Source organism: Podarcis pityusensis (assembly GCF_964106645.2).
Source record: "Podarcis pityusensis genome assembly, chromosome: 5".
Classification (NCBI taxonomy): domain Eukaryota; kingdom Metazoa; phylum Chordata; class Lepidosauria; order Squamata; family Lacertidae; genus Podarcis; species Podarcis pityusensis.
Window position 1 is genome coordinate 10,500,952 of NC_138032.1, and position 22,299 is coordinate 10,523,250.

Here is a 22,299-nt window from a genome sequence, read left to right on the forward strand (position 1 = left end):
CCATCATCCCTAGCTAGCAGAGCTAGCCAGAGCTCAGGGATGATGGGAGTTGTAGTCCAACAAAATCTGGGGACCCACAGGTTGAGAACCACTGAGCTAGATGGACCAATGGTGTGGTTTAGTATATGGCAGCTTGCTTTGTTCTTAATACGGACCTCAGTAAACCTTTCCATTGCTGTATATCTCTGTCTGGGAGAAACAGGAGGCTGCATTATTATGAGTCAGGCAAAGAACCAAGTGTTGTCTGCTCTGACTAGCAGTGTCCATCCAAGGTCTCTGGACCTTCATGTCACTTACTACCCTGGCATTTTAACAGGTGTTGCCAAGGATTGAATCTGGTTTATCACTGTTTCTTTGAGATAAATGATAGATAGATAGATGATAGATAGATAGATAGATAGATAGATAGATAGATAGATAGATGATAGATAGATAGATAGATAGATAGATAGATAGATAGATGATAAATAGATAGATAGATGGTAGATAGATAGATTTTAAGTGTGGTGCAGTGGTTAGTGTGTTGGACTAGGACCTGTGAGACCAGCCTTCAAATCCCCACTGAGCCATGAAGCTCACGGGGCGACCTTGGGCCAGTCACAGTCTACCCTACCTCACAGGGTTGTTGTAGGGATTGCCTGAGGAAGGGTTGGACCATGTAAACCAACTTGAGCTCCTTGGAGAAGAGACATGCAGTGAATAGATAATATTTATACTCTGCACTTTTGTAAAGCTGATCAAGGCAGCTCACAACACACAAAACATAATAAAGCCAGCCCATAAATAGCCATAAAACATAATAAACCAATAAAACAGGTATCAGTTGGTTAATAAGAGAAAGGCATATTGTGAAGGTCTGTCTGAACAGTACAATTTGAAGGGAGACAGTTCCTGCTAAACCTCTAGTGGCAAAGTGTTCCACAGGCCAGGCCTGCCATATTAAAGGCTTGACCCCCAAATCTGTATAATTGGGGATATTGTTGCTTTAATGTTAAATTTGATGGTTGCATGTGTCTGTAATTCACCCAGAGATTTGCACAAAGTTGGGGTAACCCTAATTAATCTTCTCATGTCTATCACTGGGAAAAGAGATATTTGCATTTTTGATATATAGCCAATACCCAAACGACCACAAAACTCTGGTACACCACAGATCCAGCCAGCCCAGCATCTATCTATATTTTTGCAAAAAGGAAGGAGATGCCATGAAACATTCAGACGTCTTCCATCCTCTGTCAGTCACTCCCCGTTTTTCTACCAGTCCCAGAGGTTGGGGGACATCCTGTATACGACCTCTATATCCTCTTTTCTGCTTAATAACTGTTGATGCCTTTCATGAGCTTGTCGAAATCCTCTTACGAACCATGTATATGCCAACTTAGCTAAGCCACACTGACACAGATGTTCAAACACGTTAAAGTCGAGCGAGTTGGGAGGGGAGGGAATAAACTCACAGCATCAGCAAAACGGGTAGGGGAAACAGCTTCAGAATGTCACCTAAAAGAATCCCACGCAGCTTCATTTTTTCTGAATGACACTGGGGCCAAGCAAATGGGGTTTTGCCCAACAGTAGTATACTCACCCCCCAAAAAAGAATCCTAGTTTGTTGAGGGTGCTGGGAATTGTAGATGTCGGGAGGGTGGCTCTACGTTACTGGACTTGCTTACTTAGTGATGCTTGCTTAGAAACACAGCTGTTTAAAAACAAGTTCCATTGGGGATTGCATACCAGTCGTTTTGTTTAGCATTTCAGTGAAGGGCTTCAATTCTACTCTAGTTATTTACAGGCGTGAGGGTGCATATAATAATAACAACAACAACAACAACAACAACAACAACAACAACAACAACAACAACAGGGTTGCCTTCAGATGTCTTTTACAGATAGGATAGCTGCTTATTTCCTTCACATCTGAAGGGAGGGTGTTCCACAGGGTGGGTGCCACCACTGAGAAGGCCCTTTGTCTGGTTCCCTGCAACCTCACTTCTCACAATGAGGGAACCGCCAGAAGGCCCTCAGTGCTGGATCTCAGTGTCCGGGCTGAACGATGGGGGTAGAGACGCTCCTTCAGGTATACAGGACCGAGGCTGTTTATGGCTTTAAAGGTCAGCACCAACACTTTGAATTGTGCTCGGAAACGTACTGGGAGCCAATGCAGATCTCTCAGGAACGGTGTTATGTGGTCCCGGTGGCCAGTCCTAGTCACCAGTCTAGCTGCCGCATTCTGGATTAATTGCAGTTTCCGGGTCACCTTCAAAGGTAGCCCCACGTAGAGCACATTGCAGTAGTCCAAGCGGGAGATAACTAGAGCATGCACCACTCTGGCGAGACAGTCCGCAGGCAGGGAGGGTCTCAGCCTGCGTACCAGGTGGAGCTGGTAGACAGCCGCCCTGGACACAGAATTAACTTGCGCCTCCATGGACAGCTGTGAGTCCAAAATGACTCCCAGGCTGCGCACCTGGTCCTTCAGGGGCACAGTTACCCCATTCAGGACCAGGGAATCCCTCACACCCACCCGTCCCCTGTCCCCCAAAAACAGTACTTCTGTCTTGTCAGGATTCAACCTCAATCTGTTAGCCGCCATCCATCCTCCAACTGCCTCCAGGCACTCACACAGGACCTTCACCGCCTTCGCTGGTTCTGATATAAAGGAGAGGTAGAGCTGGGTGTCATCTGCATACTGATGAACACCCAGCCCAAACCCCCTGATGATCTCTCCCAGCGGCTTCATATAGATATTAAAAAGCATGGGGGAGAGGACGGAACCCTGAGGCACCCCACAAGTGAGAGCCCAGGGGTCTGAACACTCATCCCCCAACACCACTTTCTGGACACGGCCCAGGAGAAAGGAGCAGAACCACTGTATAACATATCACCCTCTATTTCACAAGATGCATCCATTTGGTTGCCTGGGACCTAGGGCTCATCCACCTTTCTGTTTGTCTTGAACCTAGGAAGCATGGGTCTGAGTGATTTCTCGCTCGACTTGTGCTTTCTAGGCGCGAGTCCCAGCAGTTCTCCATTTGCCTCGCCACACCGGAAAACCCGCTTTTTAGAGCTAAATCAGAACACACAGCAATCCATGGAAAACCCAATTAGTGGGGTAGGAGAGCTGTGGGGGAGGGGAATTACATCTGACAACCAATGTACCCCTTTGGTTTTAGATAGTACATGGGTATGAGTCTAAAAAGCCCAGCGCACAATTTTTCATACGCTTCCAGAGTTATTAAAAAATTGGCTTTATAGACTCATCTACCCATGTACTATCTGAAACCAAAGGGGCTCATCGGTTGCCAGATGTGAAATATATTGTCTTTTTTTTTTTAAGTTCTCCTACCCCACTTAATTGCTGCTTGTTCCAATTTAGCACTAAAGATCGGGTTCCCCCAGAGGAAAGCAGTGGGGCAAACAGAGGTGATGAATATCTTCATCCACATTGGTTACATGTGGTCAGATCCTCCTTACTGGACCAGGGTACTGGTGTTCACAAAATAGGCATCGCATTTGTGAAAGTGCACAATCTGCACAGCAAACAAAACGAAAATACTCTGGTGTCGAGCATGCCTTCGAATGACAAACAGAATTTGGTATCTCCTTAAAACTGAGGCCACAGAGGTTACATAGGAATACAGGAAGCTGCCAGGGTCAGAGCTCTGCTTCATCTAGCTCAGTATTGTCTATTAGCAGTGCCTCTTCAGATCTCAGGCAGTGCCAGTGGAGTCACTCAGCCCTGCCTGGAGATGCCAAGAACTAAGCCTCTGCTCTTCTGTATGCAGATCGGATGCTCTACTGCTATGGTGCTATGGTTCGACCCAATGGGAAAGGTTAGCCAAAGTTAAGCCTTCATAGGTCTCACTGATTCCAATAGCCTGCTTATACCAGGCATGTCCAAAGTCTGTTTCAGAGGCCTAATCCGGCCCACCAGTTGGTATTATTATTATTATTATTATTATTATTATTATTAACAATTTCGACATAACAATATATCAAAACATATCATATTCATTATTTTCCCCCTTTTTCCCCATTCCCCATCAAACCCTCCCCCCCCCGAGACTTCAGCTCCTCTCTCTGATTTCTCAGCTCATGTTATTCTCTGCATATTATAAAATTATATCAATCCTTATATTATCTATCTACCATGTTATCAATCACTAAATTTGTGTATGTTTATTCAAAACCTGCCAAGGAGTCTGGTTTAATCTGGCCCCTGTGGCAGTTTATTTCCTGCGGTAAAAATCCCCCCCCCCCAAAAAAAACCCTCAACAACTTCAATCCTAAAAAAAGTCAACAACTTCGGTTGGCCCTTTGGTCAGCCCTCACGGCCCTTCACTTCATCAAATCTGGCCCTCTTTGAAAAACGTTTGGACAACACTGCCTCATACTCTTCCACTGGAGTTATTGTGTTTTAAGAGTGATTATGCCCAAAGATTTCTGAGTTGTTTTTACATTTTTTTAACCCAAAACCCCCCAATGTATAAAAGAAACACAAACAATCCCAATGGAGGAGACAGGGAAATCCAAGGTTAAAACATGCATCAACTCAAATTGCTAAATACACCAATTCTGACATTGGGCCAGCTGATTATGTATATCTGCATCCCTAATTAATGCACTCCCCTAAAACAATATGCAGAAAATGCAAGATTTAATTAAACACAATGCTCACAATCATTCCTATTGTCATATGGAATCTAATAACTGTTTCTTAATGAGCCCTCGAGTCTCATTAACAATGCAGTGTTGTTACAACGATATTTTCCCATTCATTTTGAACTCCAAACCACTCCACTGCTAATCCTTGATATGGAAACACAAACTAACTGCAAGAGAAAAGGCTGATGTCAGTGGCTGGTAACATCAGACACCTGCTAACCCCTCAACAGGGATCTCATTGCTGACCCCCTGGAGTTCCCCAGTCCAGCCCTTCCTCTTCCTTTTTGCCATTGCTTCTTGGCTCCCCTTCTGTTTCCAGGGATTCAGGAAAAGACAGGAGGCAGCAGAAAGGGCAGCAGCCTCCACTTGCCTTGTCCCTTCCTTCTGACCAGTAGCATGGATTGGGTCCATAGGTAAACAGGTGGACCATGGTGGCAAAGGTGGCAACTTTCAGGGCACACTGAAGGTGTGTTGCCCATGGGTGTACCTCGCCACCCAAATATATAAAATGCTGGAGTTTGGCACAGTTGTTAGTGCAAATGGAAGAATGATTGTGGCTGCAGCTCCACACCTGCACCAAGCTATAATTCCTCTGCCTAATGTCCAGTCTACATGTGCAGAAAAAGCATATGGTTTCACTCTTCCACTTTAGGCAGCAAGAGAGGGATTACATGTTTGGATGTTCCACTTTTTAAGAAACAAATGAAAGTGGAAGTGTCGTGGGCAGACGCATGGAACCTTGCATTTTGGTGTGTTTATTTTCTCCATGCAGGGAGCTTTTCATGCCAGAGAAAAGTAATCCTTCACTGCACCAGTACAGACTCAGGAGAGCTTAATAATAATAATAATAATAATAATAATAATAATAATAATGCTTTATTATTTATACCCCACCCATCTGGCTGAGTTTCCCCAGCCACTCTGGGCAGCTCCCAATCAAGTGTTAAAAACAGTACAGCGTTAAATGGTATTCCATATGGTTTGGCTGATCACATTGTTTGACACTTTAGTGATACTTGTAGAAAATCAAAGCAGCATTTATTTTAGGTAACAGTAGCCAGAGAAGCAGCTGATTTGAATCAGAATAGGGAGAAGGATTTAGCCCTTAACATACACACAAACCCTGCAAAATTGATTCCCTGGTGTAAATTGTCCCCATGGAGCTGCTATTAGCTGTGAAGTCATATTAGATATGATACATAAGCACACCCTTATTGTCCTTTCAATTTGGACAGGGCAGACCACCCAGTCCAAATACAGGAGATGTGTAATCCCCACTCACCTGTGTGTCACATATAGCTTGACTTGCTCTAAGGTCTGAGAATTTGATTTACCATCAACACATTTCTTCTTAAGACACTGGAAATGCCACATCCAATAAAAGCGAGTGCTTAAAACGGTTTCATTATGTTGGGCCTGCGATAGTTTTGTCTACAGGGTTGGATCTCTTGGACCTGAGCGAACCAGTCTCCCAAACCCAAAACAAAGTGAAAAAGTTGGAGAATTCCTCAAGAGGGGAAAGCTTGAAGGCTTCAACTCACAGGAAAAAGGCAGACAATCCAGACCTTATCAGTGTGGATGCTGAGCAGAAAATCCAGCCTGCCAGAGCTCCCGAGAAGTCATCATTGGATTTAGGTACTTAGCATCTTCGATCACCAGCTACAACTTCCCCATTTTTCACATGCTTTGCTTTTCCCTCACTCTTTGAGGCCTTGCTTGACTGCAGGGCTTGGGCTTCAGGAAGCCAGGCTGGAACACAGCCTGTCGAGATACTCATTGCATGCAGATGTGGGGTGCCTTTGGCCATCCAGATGTTGATGAACTACAAGTGAGTAGCTGGAGGGCATGCAATAGTGGTTCGTGATGTTGAGCCCTCTGGTTAGTAGGAAGCCTCTGCGATTGCTAAGCCTGATACAAGGAATCAGAGCTAGGGGAAGGTAGACTTGGAGGTCTTGAAGCAGAGAGTGGATAGCCATCTATTAGGGACACTCATGCTCTGGATTCCCTGCATTGAGCTGGGGACCTTAGACTGTACAGTCTGCAGTGCGCCCTCCTGCTCTATGGCCTCATCCACACCATATATTAAAGCAGTATTGTACCCCTTTGATCAAGTATGGCTTTCCCCAAAGAATCATGAGAGCTGAAGTTTGTGGTGCTGAGAGTTCTTATGAGACCCCTATTGCCCTGCTCACAGAGCTACAATTCCATGATGAATCCCTCTTCTCGGAAAACTCTGGGCATTAATAATAATAATAAATTTAATTTATACCCCGCCCTCCCTGGCCAGAGCCGGGCTCAGGGCGGCTAAGACCAATAAAATTACAATAAAAACATAATGGGGGGGGGGACCAATTTAAAATACAATTTAAAATGCAGCCTCATTTTAAAAGTAGCCCATAGATCAAAACCATAAGGGGAGGGAAACATAAGGGTCAGACTGAGTCCAAACCAAAGGCCAGGTGGAACAGCTCTGTCTTGCAGGCCCTGGGGAAAGATGTCAAGTCCCGCAGGGCCCTAGTCTCTTGTGACAGAGTGTTCCACCAAGTCGGGGCCAGTACTGAAAAGGCCCTAGCCCTAGTTGAGACGAATCTAACCACCTTGCATCTTGGGACCTCCAAAATGTTGTCATTTGTGGACCTTAAGGTCCTCCGCGGGGCATACCAGGAGAGGCGGTCCCATAGGTACGTGGGTCCTAGGCCGCACTGTACCTTTGTGTGGGGAATGCGGGTCTCCTAACAACTCTCAGCACCCTTTACAAATGACACTTTCCAGGAATTGGGGGCTGGGGACCATGATTGTTAAAGTGGTATGATAATTCCTTAAATGCATGGTGCAGGTGTAATGATACAATGATCCCTACTTAGTTGAAAGAGCAGTACTTTCTGCATTGATTCCTGCACTGCAGAGGATTGGACTAGATAACCTTTGGGATCCCTTCCAACTCTGTGATTCTGCTAGCTGCACAGCAGACATCCATTTCAATTCCTCCAGGCCTTTATTTGGAAACAGCTGCTCACAGCGCCAGCTTGGCCCTAGAACTCTTTTTCATGTAGTTGCACTTTTTCTTTAGCTTTCCTTTCTGCTTGGGATGCTTTTCTGCCAATACCTGCTGTGCTTCCCTAGTTTTTAAAAGCTGAACACCTTGGAAGGTACTTGCCTCCCCTCACACCTACCCTCAAGGCAAGGCCTGCATGGAAATACTCTTGAATTTGGGAGCTAAGCTGGGAAAGGTTGCTCAAAAGTCTCTGATAGGCATTTGAGGGTGTTGGAGCTGGTATCACTTTGGGGTTGCGATTGTGTGTCTCTGTCCCAATTAATTTCTGGCTTGAAATTGGAGCCATCCTAGGGAGAATTTGTAGAACTACCCTCTGTCATGCCTCACCATTTTCCTTGTCATGCTTCCATGAATCCCAGTTTGCGTTACCGGGCTTAAAAATGAGGGCAGGAAGTATCGCCCTCATGGCTTCAGAGCAATACAGTCGTACCTTGGAAGTCAAACAGAATCTGTTCTGGAAGTCCATTCAACTTCCAAAACATTCAGAAACCAAAGCACGTTCCTGCAGCCAATCAGAAGCCACGGAAGCCCCATCGGATGTTCAGGTTCCAAAGAACATTCGCAAACCAGAACACTCACTTCTGGGTTTGCGGCATTTGGGAGCCAAAACGTCCGAGTACCAAGGCGTTCAGGATGCAAGGTAAGACTGTATTAGGGTATCACAAAGCCAGTTAAGAGTGAGAACAAACAAACAAAATTCCCTTCACTATGCATTCTGCTGGTTAAAAAAATGACAACCAGTAGAACATTGGTATTCCTGGGAGTGTGGTTGTTGTTGCATGGTTGTTCATATTCACATACATCATCATTATCATCATCAAAATGCTCCCCAGCTTCTCAGCATGCAAGAAAGGGTGCTGAAAGTAGGAGAGGCTTTTGAGTTAAACCCAATTTTTGTAAAAGAGACAGATGCAACAAAACACACACATGTCTCCAGTCCTCTCTCCTCACAAGGAAACTGTCCCTGTAAATCTTCCCCATCGCTTAGGAAAGTGGCAGGTGCAAAAGCTATTTTGAATGAAATGACCTTTAGCAAAGTCGCAGTGATTTCCCGAAGTGTCATGTCTGTGTGAAATGCGACCATTTGTGCAAATGTATTGTTGGCTCTCAAGCTCGTCTTGTCCTTAGCTGTAACAACACTGATAACAATAAGAGCAGCATATAGCTTGGAGTGGATGAGATTTATTTTTTAGCTCCACAGAGTGACTGTTTCCTCCCTGAACTTGTTTGGCTCTGGAATGAAAGCAATGTATTCCTGAGCCCTTGCGAGAGATCTTGTTTTCTTTTCTCCTTCTCAGTCAATATCCAGGCGCAGCTAGAGAAATGGGATGATGTGAAGTTTCATGGAGACAGAGCCAGCAAAGGCTTCCCAGCACCTGAGAGAAAACCTTCATCTACTAGAGTTCCATCAAAAGAATTTCTATGGTAAAACATACTTACCAGCTTTTGCAACACGGCCGGCCCTGCTGTTGTGCAGGGTGAAGCATCCTGCCTCGGGCAGCAGGTTCAGAGCTACCATTATTATTTTATTATTATTTTATTATTATTTTTATTTTTTTATGTTTTATTCAAGTTTAGGATTTTTACATACATTATATTATCTCGTTCCAATTTTAAATTTTCCATACAATTATTTCCTTTCCCTCCCTCCCCCCCCCCCATATCCATTGGAAGGGTGCAAACAATTATCCTCAGCCGTGGGCATAGCGTCTTTAGTTTCCACCGAATGTCTTTTGTTCCAGTAGTTTTTATCCATTGAAGACAGGGGTTCCATCTGTTCCTTATCGTGGTGGACTTGACCTTCCACATTGTTTCCTGTGACATGACTGCGACAATGTCCGACTGAATAAGTTCAAACAAATAACTATTCCATGCCTCAACTGTCCTTTTTTCCTCTGTCTTTCCAACCTAAAGCTATCATTGCCTTTCCCGCTAATATCATAGCTTTGAAGGTACACTGGTCACCTTTCTCTATAACCGTGTTTCCAAGTATACCCACTGTCATGAAATCAAAGTCTATTGAAAGCTTCACTTTAAAAATTTCATTAATAACCTTTAGGATTTTATTCCAGAATTTCTTTACCTCTGGGCATTCCCAGTACATATGGGGAAACCATCCCTTGGCTTGTTTACAGTGCCAACAATTAGAATTCAGTCCTGCAACCATATTAGCTAGCAGAGCTACCATTAAAGGATAGCAAACTGTCATGTATTAATGGCAGGGATGGCCAATTCATCATGCGCCCATGGCTTTCTTGGCATTACTATTCCCAGAGGTAGGAGGGCGAAGATATCCATCTGCTGCTTCCAGATTTTGCAAGGACTCTTTCCTAGGAAATGAAATGGTGCTTGCAAAGAGATCACTGGGGCAAGCCTCACAGCAGCAAAAGGGACAACTTTACAATAGCGTTCAATGTTTTGGGCATTATTCCTAATTGAATTGCATTTCAGTTCACACCCCGCTGTACGTTTAATGCACTCTTATACCACTTTAAGAGTCATGGTTTCCCTCTGCCCCAGTATCCTGGGAACTGTAGTTTGTTAAGGGTCTCCTAGCAACTCTCGGAAGTGAAAGCTGGACCATAAAGAAGGCTGATTGCCGAAGAATTGATGCTTTTGAATTATGGTGCTGGAGGAGACTCTTGAGAGTCCTATGGACTGCAAGAAGATCAAACCTCTCCATTCTGAAGGAAATCAGCCCTGAGTGCTCACTGGAAGGACAGATTGTGAAGCTGAGGCTCCAGTACTTTGGCCACCTTATGAGAAGAGAAGTCCCCCTGGAAAAGACCCTGGTGTAGGGAAAGATGGAGGGCACAAGGAGAAGGGGATGACAGAGGACGAGATGGTTGGACAGTGTTCTCGAAGCTACCAACATGAGTTTGACCAAACTGCGGGAGGCAGTGGAAGACAGGAGTGCCTGGCATGCTCTGGTCCAGGGGGTCACGAAGAGCCGGACACGACTAAACGACTAAACAACAACAGCAACTCTCAGCAGCCTTAACAAACTATAGTTTCTAGGGTTCTTTGGGGAAAGCCATGACTCTTAAATTGATGAAAGATTGGTTTAAGCATATGGTGCGGATGCGACCTCAAAAAGCTTTTCTTAAAACAAAACAAAACCCCCACCTTTGCTACTGACTTTGCTCACTTTCACAGAAACACTACTGTTGCTCCTATCTACAACATCTGCGAGGACAGAACCATTTTTCTCTCACCACAAGCCTGGGAATTATAACGAGTTGTGCCAAAAGCAATCATATCACTGCCCTTTCTTCCTCTGTTCACTGTTTTGCACATACTTAGGATCACGAAGCATGCATCCTACGATGTAGGCAAGGCTCTGTGTGCTTTTGTCCCAAACGCATCTGCTCTGCCGTTATTGCAATGACGGGGCCTACAAATCCTTTCCCTCCCTTAGGTCTGCAGAGAACAGGTCCCAGTCAGAGTTGGCCACTGTCAAGACCGCACTGGAATCTGACTCAGCCTCGGATATAGAATTAGCGCCTGCTCCTGCACTTGCACCAAAGGTAAGAGGTCAGCGTCATTTGGGCAAGTTCTTCGTTCAAGGAAGGCTTTTCCCAGCTGGTGTCCTCCAGCTGCTTTGGACTACAACTCCCATCAGCCCCAACGGGAGAAAAGCAGCTAAATTTATTTCTTTGGCGGGGGAATGGATTTCAGCACATCACTCCCTCTGCCTTTTCTCTGCTCTAAGCGATGTATAATAACATCCATGCTTAGTTAGTTGACCATTAGTAAAAGGTACGTTGTATCAATAATCATTTTAATTTCTGGGGATTTATAGGAATTCAGAGGGAGAAAGTGTGTTGGGGCAAACATTAGCGTAGCGGGTGGTGAAATGTTCTTTGGCCTGGCGACAACCCCTGAACAACTCTTCTGGGCAAACATGTCAGCAGTGTGTGTGGCCAACCTCCCGCTCCTGAGAATACTCTCATATGCATACATGAATATATACAATACACACACGGGATCTGTGCGCTGTCAGGCAAGCAGGCACACCCTCAGCTGATTGGCACATATAAGCAGAAGAGGGAATTAATCCGCCCTTCCAGACATCAAATGATCAGTCTGATGACTGGGGAGCAAAGAGATTTGCATCCTCTTTCTGCCCACTCCAGTGCCTACTTTAATTTTTATTCTCATTGCTACTGCCACCAAAACCATGGGAGATGAGATCAGATCTTTGGGACAGGGTTTAGCCACCCACTATGTAAACCAGTGAGCCTTGGGCTTGCCAATCAGAAGGTCGGCGGTTCGAATCCCTGCGATGGGGTGAGCTCCCATTGCTTGGTCCCAGCTCCTGCCAACCTAGCAGTTCGAAAGCATGTCAAGGCGCAAGTAGATAAATAGGTACCACTCCGGCGGGAAGGTAAACGGTGTTTCCGTGTGCTGTTCTGGTTTCGACAGAAACAGCTTAGTCATGCTGGCCACATGACCCAGAAAAACTGTCTGTGGACAAACGTTGGCTCCCTCGGCCAGTAAAGCGAGATGAGCGCCGCAACCCCAGAGTCGTTCACAACTGGACTTAACTGTCAGGGGTCCTTTACCTTTGTCTTTTATGTTAGAAGGAGGATACTTAGGACCATCTCTCCATGACATGAATCCTACAGATGACCAGGATTTGCCAGTTTGTTGTTGCTTCTATCATTCGTGTGCTGCTTCACATAAGGCTCTGGAAAGTCAATTGCAAGGTAGGGGTGGGGGGGGGGGAGATTACCACCAGTTGGCTGTTGGAAAAACATGAGATTTTTTGACACAACACTTCCTTGCCATAAATACTCTTATGGGCATAAATCAGAGTGACTGCAGCTCAGCTCTTGCAGACGTGCTGGAAGATTGATACTGCAGTAAAAATAAAAAAGACCGCGTAACCAAAACATTGGCCCATTTCCTAAGTGGTGAGCTTTTTAACGTCCGGTACTTAAATTCATTTTAAGGAATGTGGTGGGATTTTATTGCTTTTAATAGAACTAAAATTCAGCCTGCTTATCATACAGGTCCAAGCACCTGATGGTCCCAGCACAGCATGGTCAAGGGCAGCGCAGACGAACTAGGGTGATCAGCTGTGCCACCACACAGAGGAGTGGAGTGGACTTCTACACTCTCTCCCTCTCTCTATATATATAATGCATTCATATCCCACCTTCTCCAAAGAGCTCACAATGGTATATGCGGTTCTTCACCCTCCCTTTTTTTCCCCTTACAACAACCTTGTGAGGTTGCACAACAGAAGCATTCTGGGATAGTTCCAAGTGAATAGTTCCTGGGATAGTTCCTGGATAATTCCAGGCCTTTCCTCCTTTTTGTATCCGTACATGACTCACAGAAAGGCATTCCATATGCTCTTTTGAAAAATTCGCATATTCAGATCTGCAGGTAGAAAATCTGTTGAGACACCCAGAGGGGAGCTTTCTCTAAGTTCAGGGAACGGGTTGTTGTTGTTGTTGTTTTGTCCTGTTTATTTAAGGGGAATGTAGCCTTCTCTTGTCACTAGCACAGAATGGATGCAGAAATGTGGCAAATTCAATGTAAGAATGGAAAAAAATTAGGAACTGATAGAAACTGAAACTGACAGATTTGCCTACCCCGCCCCTTAGCCATGGAGTGGGGGGAACAATTCCCCCTTAGGGAGTGGGGAACTAAACCTCACCTCCCCAGGCACCAAAATCCCAATGTAAAGACAAAAACAGACTACATGCTACACATCTAGTTTGTTAGGCAATTTGACCATCTTTTAACACCTACCGTGCTTCCTTTTTCAAATCTTCAAAAGGCCCTCGTATTGAATCTTGAGCATTTTTATTAATCTTAACAGTTTAAAATGCCACAAAGGTTGAAATTAATATTAACAGCTGATAGATTATTATCAAAAGGATTTTAATCCAAGTATTGCTTATCAGATGCCAGCCCTAGTTGTGACTCAGTAAGGTTGTAACTCGGAAGTAAGCCCCATTGAACTCTGTGGGATTTACTGCTGGGTCCACATGCAAAGGGTCAAGCTGACAGGCTGTAATGCTCTCCATGCTGGTTAAATGCTATTTATCTCTGTGGGATTTAAACTGCCCAACCGTGAAGGGAATTGCAGCCTTTTCCTTTGGAGTGAGACAGGGCCTGTTATATCTGACACCCACAATATGGTGTTGCTGTGACAGATTCGAACTTTGCAGCTTCCATTGCGTAACTGAAAAGATTCTCTGACATCTTGGCTGCTTAGAAACACTTTAAATGATGCCCTCAGGGTCTCTGTTTCTCAGATTGTTCGTCTGCATGCACAAAGCAAATCATGCCCTTCATATTTAACTCCAAGCTCATGCATCTGTCATCTACCTAATCCAGACTTCCTCAACATGGTGCCCCCCCATCTACTTTGGACTACAATTCCCATCAGCCCCAGCCAGCATGGGTGGTTGGGGGCAGCTGAGCTAAGTGCTAGAGTTCATCTTGTCAAAAATTCCACAATTCCGCACGTGTGGTTCCTTGGAGATCCTCTTTGCCATTCATTCTTCACAATGCTCAGAGATTCCACATCTTGCTTAGATTACGGGAACAAGGAAATCCAAGCATGTCATCCTCCCATTCTGTCTTTTAAGCATGGAAATAATTGTGGTGGCATGTAGTGTTGTAGTGGAGCTACATACCTGCTCTCCTGACACCAACATCACCAGGAAGGGACAGATAGTAGTAAGGTCTGGGCCCCATAAGTGCTCCAACGGGAGCACCAGATTGTTCCCACTGATGCACTCACACAACCTTGACTTATTGGCCCCTCTGCCCTGCCACTGGCCCATCCAGGTAAGCAACAGTTCTGGTGTCAAGAAGGTAGCTTCACAGCTCTGCCCCACCATGTACTCAACTACTGATTTGTCCTTTATCATTTACAAAGACATGATCCATCATCCCACCTGTGGGAAGTCCCATAGAGCTCAGTGAAGCTCTTTCCCCTCCTTCTCTTTCCATAAAAGCCCTAAGTCTGACACAGAACACATGGCCATCATCAATGCTCCTCTCAATAATACTTAACTGTTCTATATATTATCTCCCATGCTGTGCGGTGGATGGGGGGGGGGTGACTGAAGCTGAAAGAGATTGGCTTGCCTATGGCCACCTAATGAGGTCAGGGCAGAGACAAGATATGAACCAGAGACTTCCTAATTTGTAGCTCAGTCTTTTAGTAGTTACACTGCACCAACTGTCTCGTTCCTCTCCAATGCCCTGTGTGAAGGTTGCCCATATTTAACCTGTGCAGTGGCGAGGAGCAGACTGGCCAAATGTGATGGGCATGCATAAAGAGAGCTCATGCCATCATTTTGTAAAAGAAAGGTGTCAGTGTCGTGCCTGATCACAGTACTGGGCTTAATTCTCTGCCAATTCTATGTTCCGCGGGAGAACCAAAACCATGCAAACACCAGCTGTCCTTGGCTTTTAGATTGTGGATCTTAGATAACCTGCTCAGCACACTGTATGCTTTGCTTATACGTTCATGCTGCAAAGCCATTTTACTCTGAGACTATAATTTCAGACATGCTTACCTGGGAGTAATTCCCCCTGAGCTCAATGGGCTTACATCTGGGTAGACACATATAGTACTGGAATTTAAAGTGATCCTAGTAGGGATTGCATTGCATGTACGTTGGTAACCTTAACATCCTCTGACCACTTCCTTTTTCAGTACTGTTCAGTGCAAGGTTGATGGACACCTCCTACCCCCCACCTCCCCCCAAAATCAGTCTGGACTCATTTTAATGCAACAGAAATTATAGCCAGCATGAAAACAGCTCATTGCAATTGAATAACCCCCAAGGATAATAATAATAATAATGCATAATTATGTAAGTGGAAGCTGTTGTGATCTGCTGTTGGGCAGGCATCTGGCTAATGAGTTTAACCTCAGACAAGTGTGGGGTCAGGAGCTTAGCAGAATCAAGGCTTTTTAGGTCATTGCACTATTTTTCCTCCCAGTGAAAGAGGATGTTTCTTTTCACTGTGATCATGAATTCAGAAGTTTTTTTCATGAAAGGGTGCTTATAAACTTGCATTGTACTTTCCCCATGGGGAGAGTACTGGGAAGGAAGCTGAACAAAGGAAGCAGCCAAGAATAGCAGAGAAATGACAAATCACTCCTGTTCAGGCAAAATGGAAAGCAAACGCAAAAAACTTTGCTCCATCAAGCAAGCTCAGGTGCTTGGAACGTTAAGATGAACTAGTTCAAGTTCATCCTGTACCAAAAATGAACTAGTTCAAGTTCACCCAAGTGAACTTTTTAATTCATAAAATAATTAATCAGCAGAAAAGTTTTACTTCGGTATTCTGAGTGTTACCAGCTGCTGGGCTGAAGTATAGGGTCAACAACTAAATCAGGGACCACAAACAAGGAATATGATCTCTGCCAGACATAATTTCAGCTAGTGAAGCTATGATTCTAGTATTTCCATACTAGAAAACATTGCTTAATTTGTGCCAGGCACACAACTGTTAAAGGCACAAGGCATCATTCAATTAGTTCCTATTTGTATACTTTTCAATTGCAGGTAAGATACAGGAAATTCCTCCTATCCCTTCCTTCTGGTTGCTTAGCAATAATGACTAAGTGGTTAAGTACCCTTAGCAACAACAGCACCTCCGGATCTGCCTAATAAACCTTGGAACACTCCACTACGTTTTGTTTTATAACTTATAGGAGTCCAGTTGTCTTACTTTTCTTTATTTACTGAAAGCTAAGAGACTAGGCCTCCTACAGGGTGGAGCAGATAAACTTGAAGTTGTTCAAAGTTCTACCCCACAGTAAACCTAATGCACCTTTAGTTCACCTGGCAGTTTTGGGAACTACTTTCAGGTGTAATTCAGAGATTCTTGAAACAGCTTAGGAAACTTCATTTAAGTGAACAAATTTACTCCAAGCACTTCCAAACGTCTACCTCGGTTGGTTTTGTCATTTTTTGAAAGGATTATCTGACTGGTAAGAAGTGAACAAGTGTATGGCCACGCTAGCTGGGGCTGATGACAGTTGTAGCACAAAATATCTGGAGAGCACCAGGCTGCTGAAACTCTTCTAGATTTTGTAATGGGGTGACAACTGCAGCAGACAGGATAGCATCTGCAGTAGACAGCCTTTAAATATCAATGGGCTTCTGTTGAATATTGAGGGCTGCATGACATCATGCATGTTACCCTCTGCTGAGGGTTTGTTGACTTTTTTGTCTGAAAGGAGCTCTCAGGAAATGGCATCAAGTGAAGATCAGCAATTGAAAATCGCCGGTGTCAGCGAAGTTAACTCTTTATTCAAAGAAACCAAAACAGTGCAGGCTTAGTGATCCCAGCAGCTCTTCCCAGTGTGGCAGTTGTGAGGACTGAAGGTTCTTCCCACAGCTGCCTAAGTCGCCTCCTTTCCAGGGGTTTTTCAAAGCAATTGGAGACTGTGTCTGTGTGCAACCAATCCTCTGCTCTGCTCCTTTCATTACTCTGTGTGTTCTGGGAGACCAGGGGGAAGGGGAGCTGGTCACAGCAGGAGGGGGAGATTCCCTGGATTCTTCAGCAGTTTGTCTTCTCTTAGTCTCCTGACTCCCCTCCTCTTCTGCCTCTAGGTTCTGGAGTGCTCTCTGTCCCAGCTTCAGCTTGTTCACTAAACCCTGCTGCCTCTTCAGCTTCCGACATTTCCTTCTCTCAGTCTGCTCCCTCTTCTCCCTCTGACCACATATCACCATCCCACCACTAACCCCCTGGCTCTGAGCCTTCCTCCCCAGGGGGTTCTCCAGCTGGTACCTCCCACTACTCCTCTCCAGCCAGTCCATGACATGAGCCTATGATCAGGAGCAAAAGAGTAGCCACATGGGGCTGAAGGTTTTCTTTCTGGGCTAGTTGCCTACTCAAAATCTTCTCTCACAATTTCAGGGTTGGGCCATGGGCAGCTGAGGTGAGCCAGGGACCAGAAGCCTTTGGACATGTCAGTGTCAGGAGTTCAGCCTACACTCGAGTAGGACCCTGGCAGAGACACATGCCCGACTGGCATGTTCTCTCCCTCCTGGTCTTTCGTTCGGAAGCTTCATAAGCTTTCTTCATCCCGAACATCACATCAACCGATGCCAACCAACACCGGCACACTTAGAGATCCGCAGAGTTTGCGCAACTTGCGCATGACAGACCTCAGCAACTCAGCATTTTGGCTAATCTACTTTATTTACATATAAACACACACGGAGCACTGCAACATGGCTCCCTCTCTCTCTAGCATCAGACAGCAAAGAGGAAAAGACAAAGCACAATAGTCCCACTTCATGGAACACAGTAACACAAACATCCTGTCTCCGTCACTTTCCACTCTGTGGAGTCAAAACATATACTGTCATGTGAAAGACAAAAATCCCATGACTGCAATCACAGTGCAGGAATTCTAACAGTCAGAACTACAGTTTTATGTGTACTGCATAGAGATCAGTTTTATTTAAAAAGTTGCTTAAATAAATAATACACTAGAGGACAAAGCAGGAGGCAGGACTGAGGAACAATCCAGATGTCAGGGGTAAACTCCAGTTCGCAGAGGTTTTTTTGTGGGAGAAGCCATTTGCATTAAATATACATTATGGATATACGTCTGGCTGTGCTGGCTCTTAATGCACGACGTTGACTCTCAGCAAATAATGTTCTGTGCTGACTGCGTTTTATTTTACTTTTTCTTTTAGGCACGATCAACCAAAGAGCAACGTTGGGGAGGTGCCCTCCTCTCACGAAATCACTCTATGGAGGAGGAATTTGAAAGAGCGAAAGCAGCTGTTGAGGTATTGTTTGACGTCTTGGAAAATGTCCCACCTGAAGTCGATCTAGCAAAGCAGCCTTTTGTTTAATGCAACAAAAGCACAACCTGGCATTAGGCAATTTGAGCTAAATGGAGCTAAAGTGATTGTGTTTCCATTGGAAAAATAATGGCGTGATCCTCAGCATGTTTCTCTGTGACATGGTTTCAAGTAGATGCGCTTAGGAGTGCCACCAAAGGGGAGCTTCTAGCATAAACAGTTTAAAGCACAGGAGTGTTCTTGCTAGCCATTCATCTGAGTCTGGGGTAAATATTCAAAAAACATATGTGTAACTAGGTGAGCAAAAGACCTAATTTCAGGTGTTTCTCACAGCAGGTTACCAGACCCCCCAATCAGTAGAAGGGTGGTTTCAGACCATTGCAATTTTTCTTTGGGATCCCATCACATTTTACAAAGTTCGGGTTGCACAATTAAAGTTTGGGTGGAGCTTTTGCACAACAAACTTGCTTCCTCCACATATTGTGAAGGAAGTGAAGGAAATAAGTAGCTATCCTATTTTTAAAAGACATCTGAAGGGAAGTTTTTAATATTTAACGCTGTATTGTTTTTAATACTTGATTGGGAGCCGCCCAGAGTGGCTGGGGAAACTCAGCCAGATGGGCAGGGTATAAATAATAATTTATTATTATTATTATTATTAGACCTTTTAGGCAATGTTAGCTGTTTAGCGAGCGTTCATTCTGATTTGTTTGCGAGAAGTTATTTGATCTTTAAAGTGTATTTGTTCATTTCATAAAGTTTATATACTGCTGGATTGTACAAAACCTCAAACCTCACATGGAGCAATTGTCACCCCCATTTCCAATATGTTCCCCCTTCACTTTCCTTTTTACAAAGTCTGCTTTTTTGTAAGCTGGGGAGGTGGGGAGAGTTGGTTGTGCAAGAGAACCAAATCAACTATAATTGTGTAACCTCTCTTTGTCAGTATGCGATTAAATCCCACTCGAAAATATCAACCGTCTGGAAGTGCCCAGAGAGAACGGGCAACGAGAATTGCACAAGCAAGAGAGAAGAGGGGGAACGAACCTTACACACACACACACACACACACACACATACACACACACCCATTGAAACATGCACCCAGCCAGTTCAGTGTGAGTCCCTGGTGAGGATCACGAGGTTGATGCAAATAGAGAGACACTCAAATCAGCTGTGCAGTTCGGACCCTGGTTATACACACAGGTTTCCCTTGCTGTGCTGGGATATTTGGATCTCACATTCTTTTGTTTCGCATTTACAAAGGGTGCCCTACCCCATGCGCACACACCCCAGCACAAAAAATATCGGTCCTGACAACCAATGTCAGACTACAGATGTGCTCCAAATCCTCCCTTGAAATTGAATTTGGGAAGGAGCCTTGAAAGATAAGTTTATTCTGTGTGTGGTCTCAGGAGCTCAGCCAGAAGTCTCTTGTATTAGCAGCATGCAGTAAAACCATTTATCCCAACCAACTGCTGCAAATCTAGGTGAGGAAGAACTGCTGTTCTCTCATTTTTATGCAATTGCATTTGCTTGTTTATCTCCAGCTTGATTCCAAAAGACTGAGAGATGGTGTTGTGGCTCTGTTTTCCCGATCTTCTTCTGCCAATCTGCCTTCAGCCTTTCCTCCAGGATCTTTGCCATTCTATTCACATTCCCCTTGACTGACAGCATCCCTGATACTCCAAAGCTGGGCTTCCTTTTAGCACAACGTGAAATGATTTAGCAGCTTATATGTGGCTTGGGATGAATTTTTACTGTACTATTTTCAGGGACCTAAGTGGGATCCGGACAATGTCCCTGTTCAATGCAAAAAGGCTGGGCCTGGCCACTAAGAGATCTGGACTGTGCCTAGGGAGACATTTTCAGAAAAGCATAAGGCAAAACCTAGGCAGTTAAGTCAGAGCATTGACTAAGACTAAAACTCTCAGCAATTCGCACAGGCCTTGGGCAGCTGTTTCCATATTCAGGACAACTGTTTGTGACAGCGCTTCAAGGACTGTACCACTTCAGAATGCAAACGGGCATGGGATGTGTAGCAGACTGACCCCGCTATCTGCCCCCAATTAAATATAGCAGACCCACTGCACAGTACAACAATTAAATGGATTTCTACAATTTACCACAGGCTATCTTGCCTTGTCCTATGTGAGGGAAACTTCAGTTCAGAGTGTCTCGGAAAGGAGTTGATCAAAGAAGAACAGTTTTATTTACAAAAAAGATAGAGAGTTGGTGAAACAAGGTTGGGTCAAGAGATGCATTCTTTCAGGTAGAAGTTAACTTATAAGTTAACGCCCAGTATGTTTCCAAGCACAATTCAAAGTGTTGGTGCTGATCTTTAAAGCCCTAAATGGCCTTGGTCCAGTATACCTGAAGGAGCGTCTCCAACCCCATCGTTCTGCCTGGACACTGAGGTCCAGCTCCGAGGGCCTTCTGGCAGTTCCCTCACTGCAAGAAGCCAAGTTACAGGGAACCAGGCAGAGGGCCTTCTCGGTAGTGGCACCCGTCCTGTGGAACGCCCTCCCACCAGATGTCAAAGAGAAAGACAACTACCAGACTTTTAGAAGACATCTGAAGGCAGCTCTGTTTAGGGAAACTTTTAATGTTTAATAGACTATTGTATTTTAATATTCTGTTGGAAGCCGCCCAGAGTGGCTGGGGAAACCCAGCCAGATGGGCGGGGTATAAATAATAAATTATTATTATTATTATTATTATTATTATTATTATTTAAACACAAAGATGTCACAGGCTTAAACACAGTAGTAGAAGCACAGCTTTTCTTGAAATTCATTTACTCAGAAATCAGTTGTTACACCAGTTTCTGTTGTTGGGTGTGTGTTTTTAGGAAACCCTCAAATTTGCTGAGTGGAATTCTGAGGGAATTCTGGTTTGGCTCTGCTGCCTGTCACTGGGTGTCACATGATTGAAGTGCCCGCAATGCCTTTGGAAAAGTAGCTTTTCAGGAAAGGCGGTCTGCATAGCCTTCTCCCTGACATGCTACCTTTCTGTGTACAATGGCTCTTTGATATTCCCAATATTGAATTGCATGCTGGACCTTGTGCACTGCCTTGTGCTAGTCCTCACTGAATCATCCAAGTGGCACAGCTGGCAGGAAGAGTCTGACCTCTGGCAAGAAGACTCAGAAGAGGTGAAAGCATCTAGATCTCATTATGTTCCCAACAATGTCTTTGGGAACACAATAAGACCTTGAGGCTTTTGGATCTGCTGAGCTTCACTTTGGAGGCTGCAGAGTTCTTTTTTCCCCTGGGAAGCTGACATTTAGGAGGGTGGAACTGATACACACACCTCCAATTTTGGTGGGCAGATCCAAACCCAATCCAGATCAGCCCTATTACTAGTGACATTTATACATTGCCTGTGTTTCAGAGCCACGTTAAGCATTATTTACACTGCCAGCTCCTAGTAGACTAATGCAGAGTAATGGCGCTTTATGAATCATAAATAAAATAATAAGGTGTTATTGAAGCCATTCCTGCAAAGTGCTTTGAACATTTGAAATGTGCTATATAAATGCTAAGTATTTTTTCTTATTATTCCTTAAACCCACAATTTGTTTTCTAGTACAGATCATGCGATTTTTGTGGGTTTTCTGGCTATTTAGCAGGGAGTGGGGAGGAGACTTTATTTCTCTTTTGAATAAAACTCAGGCTTCAAATATGCCTAAAATGCTGGCAGCTATGCTTTTCAATTATGAAACATTCTGCACAAAGTAAAGAGACTCTTTTTAATAGCATCCTTTCTCTAAAACATTTCACC

At 44.5% G+C, this 22,299-nt stretch overlaps 1 protein-coding gene across 7 annotated transcripts in view; it reads left to right on the forward strand.

Moving 5' to 3' along the window:
* Nucleotides 1–22,299, forward strand: part of PEX5L (peroxisomal biogenesis factor 5 like) — a 174,672-nt gene that overhangs the window by 131,465 nt on the left and 20,908 nt on the right. For 5 of the 7 annotated variants that reach the window (XM_081007976.1, XM_081007977.1, XM_081007978.1 and 2 more), the window contains 4 exons: nucleotides 6,082–6,291; nucleotides 9,010–9,136; nucleotides 11,130–11,238; nucleotides 18,406–18,501. In XM_081007976.1, coding sequence (XP_080864102.1) covers nucleotides 6,082–6,291; nucleotides 9,010–9,136; nucleotides 11,130–11,238; nucleotides 18,406–18,501 — 542 coding nt within the window. The remainder of the gene's footprint in view (nucleotides 1–6,081; nucleotides 6,292–9,009; nucleotides 9,137–11,129; nucleotides 11,239–18,405; nucleotides 18,502–22,299) is intronic. The other 2 variants (XM_081007979.1, XM_081007981.1) reach the window with 1 other exon arrangement.